We start from the raw sequence: 13,470 nt of genomic DNA, 5'->3' as shown, positions 1-13,470 counted from the left end.
TCACCTGCAGATACAATACAACATTGGTTAAATTATGACATCAAAAAGCAATATCAATATAAACAATCAAAAAGTAAACTAAACTTAGATTCTTAAAATAAAAAAAGTAAGGCCAGGGAGTGCTTTATTTTCTTAAATGGACTAGTTCATCTAATTAGATTCAGATTCAGTTCAAAAAATAAGAAAACATACAACTTACAAATTAATTAAAATCAAGAGAATTACCTGTAGCAGCCTTAACCAGTTATCTGCAGCCTGCAAGAGAGAATTTGATAGTTGACTCTCACTAACTCCATTTTGCATCCAAATAGATCCCTTTAACTTATAAGAAGCCATTGCGAAAGTTCGTAAGGAAATCTTTGGTACACCATCCATGTCATTTGGATAAACCAAAATTGGAGCCCGAGTACCTCCATTTCCTGCAAAATGTAATTAAAAACAGTTCAAGAAATAATGAATATTGCTCATAAAGTGTAATCATCTTCACATTTTTGCAATAAACCATTGCTTATACATTAGAAACCGAGATAAAATCAATCAGCAAGCGATCTATGACTAGAATCAATTTTCTTGTTCTTATTTGACAATTCAAATTATGTCTTTCAGAGTGCCATGCTTCTAACAAATTGTTCCTTACGAGTTTGTCTATAATTTTGATTTTTTTTAGCATTTATATATGTGTAGCACAAATTATTTAATCTACATAAAAAATTTCAATATATGATCATCCTTCTATGTGCTATGCCACTACAACCACTACAAGAAAAATCAAGATTATCTACGGAAAAATCCGTAGATAAACATAAAAATTCGTAGATAAATGTCAATTATCTACAGATTATCTACGGAAAAAAATCCGTAGATAAAATGGTCGTAGATAACGTTATCTACGGAATTTTCCGTAGATAACGTTATCTATGGAACATTATCTACGAAATTTTCCGTAGATAATGTTATCTACGGAATTTTCCATAGATAATGTTATTTACGGAATTTTCCGTAGATAACTCACGAAAGTTGTTATCTACGGATTTTATTCGTAGATAACTTTCAGGAAATTTTTATTTAATTTTAATAAATTTATTAATGTAATAACCCTCATATTTGGCCACTCAAGGATACTATTTCATTACACTTCACTTCTCAACATGTTTTGTCCTTATTGCACATTTTCTGGGAAACTTCCCAGAAGGTCACCCATCCCTATACTACTCCAGGTCAAGTACGCTTAACTGTGGAGTTCTTATGAGATAGGCTACAGAAGAGCTAATGCATGTTATCAGTATAAGTAGTACAAATTAATTCATTTAAGTACAATCTCATACTTATACTATTTTTGGATCCCTCTCATTTTGGTATGTTCAGACCGCTATAAAAATATAAAAATATATATAATAATTATATTACCAATAATAATAATAATTATATTATATTTAATTAATATTTATTTATAAATATACTTACTTGTATAATTAACAATCTACTTATTTCTATTTAAAATTAATATTATGATACAATTTAAATTAATTATTATAAATTTAAAAGTTTAAATAATAATTTATATATTTTAAAATTATAAGGGCTCAAATAACACTAGTGTAACTTTTACTAAGTATTACACCGCTCAATAATGTTATATTAAATGTGAATTTTGTAAATTCAACCGTTAGATGTAAAGTTCATATCACTTTATATGTTTATATCAAATTTTGTTAAAATTGAACACAACTTGAATGTAATCAAAGTGTTCATATTTTAGTATATTTTGAAATGTATATATTACGTCAATTTTATTTTACAAGAATGAAGTATCAAATAATCTTAAATTACTATAAAATTTTGTATATATGAGCTAAGAGTATAAAACTTTTAATCTAACGGTTGAATTTATAAAATTCACCTTTAATAAAAGTTACATTGATATTATTATAACCCTTCTCTTTTAAAATATTATTTTATAAATTAAATTTTAACATTTTAAATAAATTATTAATTAAATTAATATATTTATTCATCTTCAATCTAAGAAATAAAATTCAAAAAATGTATTTATTCTTGTTTTATTTTCTAATTATCAATCATTAATAAAATACTAATTTAAAATCTTATCTAATTATATCCTAATATTTTCATATCAAATTTAAAACCATATATTAGTATGTTATTTTTTTTTTATCATCAATTAATTTATAAAAATAAAAAAATTTAAGATGACAATTTTTAATAATATTTATTTTAAAATATTATAATGAATTAAATAAAATTTTAAAATATATTTTTTGGTCAATACAATAACTAAAAGTATTATGATAAATAATTAAATTAAAAAAACTAAATCTTATAATGATTATTTTTTTAATGATGCTAAATTAAATATTCTAATTATTTTACAATAAATTAAAATGAAAAGATAATAAAATATGTTAATTGATGTTTCAAATATGTAACCTAAGAAATTTATTTACGGGTGAAGTTATCTAAGGAAATTGCCGTAGATAACTTATCTACAGAATAATCCGTATATAAGTTACCTACGGATATTTTCGTAGATAACTTATCTACAAAAAAATCCAAATTTCTATAAATAACTTATCTACAGAAATTTCCGTAGATAACTTATATAATGACAATTTTTAATAATATTTATTTTAAAATATTATAATGAATTAACTAAAATTTTAAAATATATTTTAATCAAAACTAATTTTAAAATATATTTTAATCTAAAATATATTTTTTAGTCAGTGACTAAAAGTATTATAATAAATAATTAAATTAAAAAATTAAATATTATAATGATTATTTTTTTAATGATACTAAATTAAACATTCTAATTATTTTACAATAAATTAAAATGAAAAGATAATAAAATATGTTAATTGATGTTCTAAATAAAATGTATTACCTACGGAATTTATTTACGGGTAAAGTTATCTACAGAAATTTCCGTAGATAAGTTATCTACGGAAATTTCCATAGAAAAGTTATGTACAGAAATTTCTGTAGATAACTTATCTACGGAAATTTCCGTAGATAACTTATCTACGGAAAAATCCGTAGATAAGTTACCTACAGAAAAATCCGTAAATAAGTTACCTACGGAAAAATCCGTAGATAAGTTACCTACGGATTTTTCCGTAGATAAGATCTACAAAAATTTCCGTAGATAACTTATCTACGAAAATTTTCATAGATAATTTATCTAATAAATTTTTTAAAAATATTTATTTCAAAGTATTATAATGAATTAACTAAATTTTAAAATATATTTTAATCAAAAATATATTTTTTGGTCGATACGGTGATTAAAAGTATTATAATAAATAATTAAATTTTAAAAAATTAAATCTTATAATGATTATTTTTTTAATGATGCTAAGTTAAATATTTTAATTATTTTACAATAAATTAAAATGAAACGATACTAAAATATGTTAATTGATATTTCAAATAAAATGTTTTACCTACGAAATTTATCTATGGGTGAAGTTATCTACGGAAATTTTCGTAGATAAATTATCTACGGAAAAATCCGTAGATAAGTTATCTACGAAAAAATCCGTAGAGAAGTTATCTACGAAAATTTCCGTAGATAAGTTATCTACGGAAATTTCCGTAGATAACTAAATATTATCTACAAAAATAATTGCGTAGGTAATATTCCGTAGATAACTAAAAATTATCTACAGAAAAATTTTCGTAGATAATATTCCGTAAATAACTAAATATTATTTACGGAAAAAATTCCATAGATAATATTCCGTAGATAATAATCATTTTTCTTGTAACATTTTTAAGATTGGCTTACCATTCTTCAGCAAATTAAAATTCATAATTAAAATGTTAAAATTATTTTAAAAATCAAATTATTTTTAAGATTGGCTTACCATTTTTAACATTTTAAAAATGTTAAAAATCAAATTATTTTGATTTTTAACATTTTTAAACATTTTTCAGTAAAATTAAAATTCATAATGGCATAGAAGCAGCAATGGATTAACATACTATGAAAATTGTAATAGTAAGTTCACTTATACTAAATCATAGACACTATACAGGAAATTAGTGGCCAGAACAGGGGAAGAATAAAGAAAGAATACAATGTTTAAAAGGTTTTCAATAACTGAGATTAAAAATAGTCATGGTTTACCAAAAGCCAAACCAATTGGTAGTATCTAAAGATCAATTCAACATAGCACAAAAGAGATCCATGAAGCACCTCACGGAAAAAAATTATATGTTCAAATATAAGAGAAATTTCAATATTCCCTCAAATGTTGCCTGCCTTCAAGACTAAACCAACAGTAAGTGAGACCTAAAGCAAATTTTGAGATCATTTTTTTTTCTTTAAATGAAAGAGATATATATTAGGTCTTTTATCCAACATAGGAGACATTTTGTCAACATGTGTAACCTTTTATTTTATAAAATCTAATAGCAAATAATTTTTTGTTGGTAGGCCTAATTCCTAAAGCTTAAGCTTTTATTGCCTTACTACTCTTGGGCCGGAATTTTCGTATAAAGAGATATAGTGGTAACTGCAAAAGGATTTGTGATCTCTTACAATGCAAGGATAACCAATTTTCCATGGTAAAGAAAAATCAGAATTAAATCCATCTTACTCACTATAATAACCAGTTCCTATCCTAATTCTTCCTGATTTTCGGACGTAGACTATTTTCAAGTCTTTAACTTTTGATATCCACAACACACATTAATATCAAGCTCCTGGTAAAAAAAGTAGTCACAAATAATATTACCTGCAAACAACTTAAATTTCATAATTTAGCTTGAATCCAGCACAACAGCTACTACTACACATATATTTCCCAGGAGCGAGTTAAGTGACAGTTTGCTAATTATTCATTAACGTGAGTTAAGCTTAACACATAATGATAGAAAATTTTCAATCAGCCATCAACATTTTTCTCTTGAAAGAAGAAAATTAAACAAATACATCCGATCTCAAAACCTTCATCTCTCAACATTTGTTCCTCACAGAAGACCAGGTGCCTTCCTTAACAATCACAGATATATCAATCAAGGAATTACCTCAACCGGAATCGTGCGGTCACCAGCAACACTTAGCAAGTAGTCTTCATTATTCCATTTCATCTTGGCCGGCCAGTGAGCCATACAATCACTGATAATAATCGGGGAGCCAGACAGGTAATGATCCTTCAGGAATTTCTCCAACGACAACTCTAATTTCTTCACCACAAGCTTAGAAGAAAGTGACTTCATAGGTAAAAGTTGGAGCACCTACAGTGTAAAAAGCTATAACATAAATGTTAGAACACAAGAACAGGCAATACATATAACAAACGCAGCCATAACACATAAATAATCAAATTCCAATATTAATGAATAATCAATCAATGACGCTAACACTACATGTTCTATTCAAAAAATAGTTTCGATTAACATGAATATTTAGCTATTTAAATAAACTTCATGATTGAGATTTGGCAAATGCTGATTAAAACTGAACGATGAAAGAGAACAAAGAGGAACGGACCTAACCTCTGCTACATTAAACTCGCGATCCACGAGTCAGTGCTCGGAGTTCCCCAAATCGGAAACCCTAGCACCGCTCCTCCGTGTTTCGTCGCCGAGTTCCGCCTCCCCTGCTCTCTGTCTAAGTCCAAGAAAAAAGCCCGCGTCCACACCCTCATCGACCATCTCGGCCTCCACTCCGCCGCCTCCACCGTCATCGGCGACGAAACCCACTGCGTCGTCTCAGTGTTGAACGGCGCCGCGTCTCCATCGACATCGACATCATCCACGACCCCATCGTCCTCTTCATAGAGGCGGCCTGCAAGCTCAGCTCCTGCTCCGTAAAAAGCACCTCAGTGAGCAGCTTGAGAAAGGAGGAGAACGGTTGCCTGGTGTCGCGCGCTGACAGTGCAGCGACGGAGTCAGCGCATGCAGCTCATACTATAAAGTCTGGCCAGGGGAGCGCCAGCTGAAGAGGAGAGAGGCGGCGGCGTGGAGTGGCGGAGGCAGCGGAAGAGGGCGAGGGAGGGGGCGGAAGAGGGAGAAGGAGGGGGCGGAGAGGGCGATGATGAAGAGAGAAGGGGTGTGGGGTTGGGAGATGAGGAAGGGTATGTGAAGAGGTGGGGAAGGGGGTGTGAAGGTATCTTTCTTAGTAGTGCAAGAATAGTTTTGTTAATATTGAAAAGAGAATAGTGCACGCTTTGATCAATTGTTGTCTATACGTGTTTTTTGGAACGATTTTATGATTGTTGTCAAACAAAATGCCAACAGTTTACAAAATTGTTGCCTATATGTGCTTTTGGGAATGATTTTATGATTGTTGTCAAACAAAATGCCAACAGTTTACAAAATTGTTGCTTATATGTACTTTTGGGAACGGTTTTATGATTGTTGTCAAACAAAATGCCAACAGTTTACAAAATTGTTGCTTATTCCATATTTTGAGAACATTTTTTTAGGGGTTGCTTAAAAACTCGTTGCCTAATATAAAAAATGTTTTAGTGGGTGGTGAAACCATGTAGTTTTTAAATTGTCTTTACAGTTTACAAGGCCTATTTTGTATATGAGCCTTGTGTTTGTTTTATACCGAATCTTCTTGTAATGATTTAGGGTGACATTCCCCTTTTTTTCGTAATTGAATGATGGGGTTGATATGATGCGCTTTAATTGAATGTTTTGTGTATGTTTACATATTCATAGTACCGTTTGATATTCCTCTCGTAATTAACCTTTGACCGAACGGTGGGTTCTGGGCCAAATGAAGACGTCCTTGACTGAACAATGAGTTTGGGAGGGAAAATCATCCTTGGCCGAACCGTGAGTTCGGGAGGGAATTAAATCATCCATCGCCGAACCGTGAGTTCGGGAGGGAATTAAATCATCCTTGCAATACTTGCAAGTCTTGTGGAAACAACTAATATAAGAAAGAGACATAATAATAGGTTGGGCCATAAAGTGCAAAAAACTTGTTCATTGATGAAGTGCCTCATTAAAAACCTCTTCGGTAAAACCTTTTTTCACTTTTTTATAAGAGGAGAAAAACCGAAGGAGGAAAAGAGTGCATAGATACAAGGGTCATTGATTAACTATAATAATGCTTGAGATGAGACACATTCCATGTTCGCGGAATAGACTTGCCCAAGAGTTCTTGCAATTTGTACTTGTAGTGACTAGTCAGGATAAATGAGCATCATCATAATATCAACCAATAAAAGGATATTTCACCTTAATCAACAATAGGATATTTCACCTTCATTTCTTACTCATTTAAATCCCCAAGGTCAAACCTCCAGCTACAAATAATTCAAACTTTATCTTCTATGGCCATAGAACAATATTTATCTTCATAAATACGTGAAGAAATAACAACAAAACGAGTCCAAGATATCACAACTATAACATAGTTGATTATAAATATATTTACAATAAATATATCTATGTAAAAAGAATATATTAAGAATACCAATGATATAAATAAAAATGCCATCATTATAAAATAATGAAACAATATAAAATATGAACACCTTAATAATTATTATAGACAAAAATAATCAAAGGTTAAGCAAATAAATGAGGTTAGGGACACCCCACTAAATAAATATATATTTCTTTTTAAATTTTAGTTATCCTATTTAAAATAAATAAGTTTGATGCTACTATTAATTTTTTTTAGATAGTTATAATTTACATCATCATATAAATGTGTATATATATATATATAAATAGTTATATTTAAATATATATATAATATATATAATATATTATATGTATATAGATGACATTCAATAATATAATATTTATAATATGATAATTATAAATAAGATTATTTATTATAATAGGTATGATAATTTATATAAGGTATTAAACGTATTGGTGTAATTAAAATAAATAAATAAAAGCAAGTATGTGTACTTAAGTGAATGATGAGGGGGGGGGGGGGGGGAACTCTACGTGTATAGAATATAAGAAAAGTGTAAAGGTGTGTGCAGGGAATGTGGGAGTATGAAACTGAGTGAATATTACGTGAGTGAGTGATGAGTGAAGTAATATTATATAAATAAAATGAAGAGTGAAACATGCGCAGTGGTGTGACGTGAGTTCTGCCAGGTGTGTGTTATTCCGTCAAATGGTTGGTGCTGTTTCATATACAAACGTGTATTAGATAGACCTTATCAGCAATACGAGTTAATGCAGTAAGCATCAGGATAACAAGTACCCGTACCATACATTAAATGTAAATATTCTCCCGTATCATACATTACGCATTTCCTTACGTAATTGAAGTAAGAATTTCTCCTATAAATAGGCTTCATTTTTACTGAAGTAAAAAGCACGAAGAAATAGTGGAAAGCGAGTAACAGAGTAAAATTGAAAAAGAGAAAGAAAGGGTGAGAAGCGTAGTAAAATTTTCCTTGCGATTATCCTGTGATAAATTTACATTTCAAGGTAAGTGGGAGGAGAACTTTGTTTCTTTAAATTTTATTTATTATTATGTTTATTTATTTATGTTAATTTCTTGATTCATTTATCTAGTGAGGTGTCCCTAACCTCATTTATTTGCTTAACCTATGTTTATTTTTATCTATAATAATTGCTAAGGTATTCATATTTTATATTGATTAATTATTTTATAATGATTGTCATATTTATTTTATTTTTGGTACTCTTAATGTATTTTTTTTACGTAAATATTTATTATTAATATATTTATAATTAACTATAATATAATTGTGATATCTTGAAATTGTCTTGTTGTTATTTTGCATAGATTTATGAAAATAAATATTGTTCTATGGCTATAGAAGATAAAGTTTGAATTATTTATAGCTGGAGGTTTGACCTTAGGGATTTAAATGAGTAATCATTCATGGTAAAATATTCTGTTGATATTTTGTTGATATTACAACAATGCTCATTTATCCTGACTAGTCACTACTAAAATGATTCAAATTTTATTATTTAATTTTTATGTTACTATATATAATTTTGTCCTTTATTTAATTAATAAATTTTTTAATAAGTGTTCTCACTCCTTATTTCTTGTTGTGAAAAATTTAATATATTATAAAAAAAGATGGATCTCCCAGCTATTCCAGGTCCTTTTACAGGAGTGATCACTGCCGTTTTCCCCGGGGGTAATTGGGGAATAAATGCTATTTCCAACTCTGTCACATTTCAAGGCATCGCACTGTCTTCGTTCTTTTTCTTCCCCGATCAAGAAATCCCTACCACCATAGATGGACCTATTATCGGGACTTTCTTTTTACCACCGGCAAATCATAGAAATCCTATTGTGAACTTGTTTCCACCACCACCAATGTAAATATTATTGTAATAGTCGTGTAAAATAACAAGATATATATATAGAATAGGTAATGCGTGTAGAATAATATGTGTGTTAATGTTAAAAATAATAATGTAAGATATATGAGTAGTTTAAAATGATGTACATATTTTAGTAAATATTTTAAGATCCTTTTAAGTTATTTATATGTATTTGCTCTTATTACTCAATTGTGTTCTCAATTTAAATATATATATATATATATATATATATATATATATATATATATATAACTATCTATAAACGTATAAAACTAGGATTAATATGTATATTTTAGACGTTACATTTTAGTGGCAGATTGTGAAGGATGCGAAAGGGTCTATCCTAGTTGGCTGCTAGCTTGCCTTCTTTGTGGTTCTTTCGTGCTTCTCTAGATGCTCGCCACACCAGGTCCCCTGGTTGGAAGTTGCGCGGCTTCAACTTGGAATTAAACCGTTTAGTCATTCGGGCTTTGCATGCCTTTGCATTAATGAGAGCACGGTCTCGGAGTTCTTCGACTAGATCCAACTCCTCATTCATTGCTATTACATTTTGAGACTCGTCAAAGTTTTGCCTTCTAAAGGAGGGTTCTCTGATTTCCACAGGTATCATAGCTTCTGTCCCATAGGTCAACCGAAATGGTGTCTCTTTGGTTGATGTTTGTGGAGTGCATCGGTAAGCCCATAGGACTTCGGGTGATTGCTCTGCCCATAAGCCCTTTGCACAACCTAAGCGCCATTTTAACTCAGTCAATATGACTTTGTTAGCCGATTCAGCCTGTTCGTTGGACTGAGGGTGCTCAACAGAGGTGACTCGATGCTTGATTTCTAGACTCTCAAGGAAGGCGTTGAACTTCTTATCTGTAAATTGCAAACCATTGTTTGTTATGATGGTGTGCGGGATGCTGAAGCTGGTAATGATGTTTTTCTAAACAAATTTTTGGACATTATTTGCCGAGATGATTGCCAATGGTTCAGCTTTGATCCATTTAGTGAAATACTCCACTTACTACTAACAAAAACTTGCATTATCCTTTAGCCGAGGGGAATGGTCCCAGGTAGTCCATTCCCCATTTTGCAAAAGGCCATTGCGAGGTGATAACATGGAGTTCTTCCGCAGGTTAGCGTATAAGGTGGTCATGTTTTTGACAGGGTATGCACTTTTTCACAAATTCAGAACAGTCAGAGTGTAGAGTGGGCCAATAATACCCTGCCCTTAACACTTTGGATGCCATTGCTTGGCCACCTGAATGCATGTCGTAAATCCCCTCATGTATTTCCTGCAAAACGTACGTAGCTTGATTGGCATTAAGACATTTGAGGAGAGGGGTGGAGTGTCCCCTTTTGTATAGCTCGTTCGCGATGAGAGTATATCGTGCACTTTGCGCCCTAAGCTTCTTAGCCGCCACCACGTCTTGAGGTAGGGTCCCGTGATTCAAGTATGCTAGGATGTCCGTCATCCATTCGTTGTTTCCAGGGTTGACAGGCATACACTCATTTTCCTTGATGCTTGGGTGTGAGATTTCTTGTTGGAGGGAGCTTCTGAGTTGGCCTGGCTTTCGGTTACTAGCCAATTTTGCTAGCTGGTTAGCCCTCTCATTGAACTCTCGTGGGGTATGGTTAACTTTCACTTCATCGAATTGATCTTTCATCCTATTGAAGGCGTGGCAATATTGTAGTAAGATAGCTTCCTTGACTTGGAAGGTGTTGTTGACTTGCTCAAAAACCACCTTAGAGTCACTCAACATTGGACTCTTGTTGCCCCTATTTCTCGAGCTAACTGTAACCTCGCTAGGAGTGCTTCATATTCAGCTTGATTGTTAGAGGTTTTAAATCCGAAACGTAGTGACTGCTCTAACACCATGCTATTGGGCCCTGTTAGGATGACACCGACCCCACCACCTTGTCGGCTAGAAGAGCCGTCTACATGTAAGGTCCAAGTATCAGCTTCAAAATGTCCTTGCGGGTGTAGTTCGTTAAGAAACTCGGCCAAGGAGTGTGCTTTAATAGGTCCTCTAGGCTCAAACCGGATGTCAAACTAAGAGAGCTCCATGGCCCATGCCATCATTCGTCCCGCAAGCTCTAGTTTCGGTAAGACCTTCGCAACTGGGCAATCAGTTTTTACAACGACCCGATGACTCTGGAAGTAGTGACGTAGTCGTCGAGCTGCGTGTACCAAGGCTAAGGCTGCCTTCTTAATTAATTGGTATCGCGTTTCAGCCTCGTTGAGTGCTCGACTTATAAAGTATATTGGACTTTGATCATCTCCTTGAGGTTGCACCAATACTGCACTTATTGCCTTAGTTGACACTGCGAAATATACAATAAGGTCCTTGGTTGGGTCAGGTTTAGAGAGCAACGGGGGAAAGCCTAACATATTTTTCAAGCCTTGGAAGGCTACTTCACATTGTTCTGTCCATCGAAATGTCTTCGCTTTATTAAGTAAATCCATGAAGGGTTTGGATGTCTCAGCAATTCTTGGTAACAAACGAGCCAAGGAGGCCACTCGACCAGCGAGTCTATGTACCTCTTTGGCATTGCGAGGGCTTCGCATATCTATCACAACTTGGCACTTGTCAGGGTTGGCTTGTATTCCTCTATGGGACAACATGAATCCTAGAAATTTCCCGCTTGCGACACCTAACACGCACTTTTCCGGATTGAGCCTCATTCTATGTTTGCGTAGTTGTGCAAATATCTCTTGTAAGTGTGCTATATGATCTGTAATGGTGGTGGATTTCACTACCATGTCATTTACATACACTTCCATACTGGATCCAATTTGCTTCAGGAAGATCTTATCCATTAATCTTTGGTAGGTTGTTCCAGCATTTTTCAGGCCGAAAGGCATAACCCGATAACAAAAATTGGACGATTCAGTGGTAAAAGCAGTTTTTTCTTCGTCTCGAGGATGCATCCTTATTTGATTATAGCCAGAGTATGCATCTAAGAAACTAAGGATCCTATGTCCAGCTACACCATCAACCAATGCATCGATGTTTGGCAGTGGGTAGGCATCTTTGGGACATGCTTTGTTGAGGTCGGTGTAGTCGGTACACATCCTCCATTTTCCATTGGACTTTTTAACCATTACCACATTTGCGAGCTGTACTATCCGTACCGTTATGCCGAGCTCGAGCTCAGCATCACAGTGCGGAGTGACCTCGGACACGCGCTAGGCGACATCGGCTCGCTATCCAATTAGGTCATAAACTGATCTCGGGCCCAAGGCCCAAAAACCCTAATACACACAAAGGTACGTGCATTACTTATACGAGACTCATACACCCACAAACACTAACTTTAGCATCGGAGTCTCTTTTGCAGGTACCACCCCCATCTTGGAACACCAACGTACCAGCGAAGGAGGCTCACCAATCTTACTCGGCAGACCATCTCTACAGTAGATTTCCGGTAAGAACATTTGGCGCCCACCGTGGGGTCGATCAAGACAGCTCTTATCGGCCACACTTATGGTTTTCACCAGAAGTCAGAGCAGACGCGCAACAGACGACGCAGATCGCACGACAAACATGGACAACGAAGCAGCATTGAGAAGGCTGATCGAACAAGTCGAGCAGATGAGGCAACAACACACTGCCGATCTGCAAAACATCCGTGCCAAGCACAAAACTGACCTATCGGCGCTGCGTACCGCGAATGAGGCTGACCTAGGGGTGCTACGCGCCGAGAACGAGCGTATTCGTGCTCAACTCCCTCGACGTCCCTCTGATCAACCCCCTCAACAAAGCAACCTGCATGAGGAGGAAGGGCACTCGGTTTCTCAACCGCCAATAGCGGCTAGGGCACCAACCCCCAACCTGCCACACATCGATATCACATACCGACCAACAGGTCGGCACATGACGTAAGCAACACTCCTGCCCACATCACGGGAAATCAGGTGACCTTCCGTCGTCATCCTTTTGTGGATGGCATCATGGAAACACCTCTCCCTTTCGGGTGGAAGCCTCTCCACATCGACCGTTACAACGACACCACGGATCCGGACGAGCACATCGATCTGTATACCACACAGGTAAATCTTTACACTAATGAGGATGCTATCCTGTATAGGATTTTTCCGACCTCGCTCAAAGGGGTCGCGCTCAACTGGTACACCCAGCTACTTGCCGAGTCAATTGACAGCTT

The 13,470-nt window shown here is 34.0% G+C and overlaps 1 protein-coding gene across 1 annotated transcript; it reads right to left on the bottom strand.

The window, feature by feature from the left end:
* Positions 1-9,664: 9,664 nt before the first annotated feature.
* LOC145952120 (uncharacterized) lies at positions 9,665-11,066 on the bottom strand. The gene is made up of 3 exons (XM_083064346.1): positions 10,528-11,066; positions 10,336-10,478; positions 9,665-10,179 (listed from the first exon to the last, which is right to left on the bottom strand). The coding sequence occupies exons 1-3, from the start codon at positions 11,064-11,066 to the stop codon at positions 9,665-9,667; spliced, it is 1,197 nt and encodes a 398-aa protein (XP_082920472.1).
* Positions 11,067-13,470: the final 2,404 nt, after the last annotated feature.

This window comes from Cajanus cajan, chromosome 9, assembly GCF_000230855.2.
Source record: "Cajanus cajan strain Asha chromosome 9, NIPB_CcT2T_4, whole genome shotgun sequence".
Classification (NCBI taxonomy): Eukaryota; Viridiplantae; Streptophyta; class Magnoliopsida; order Fabales; family Fabaceae; genus Cajanus; species Cajanus cajan.
This window is presented reverse-complemented; position numbering and strand designations above follow the sequence as displayed.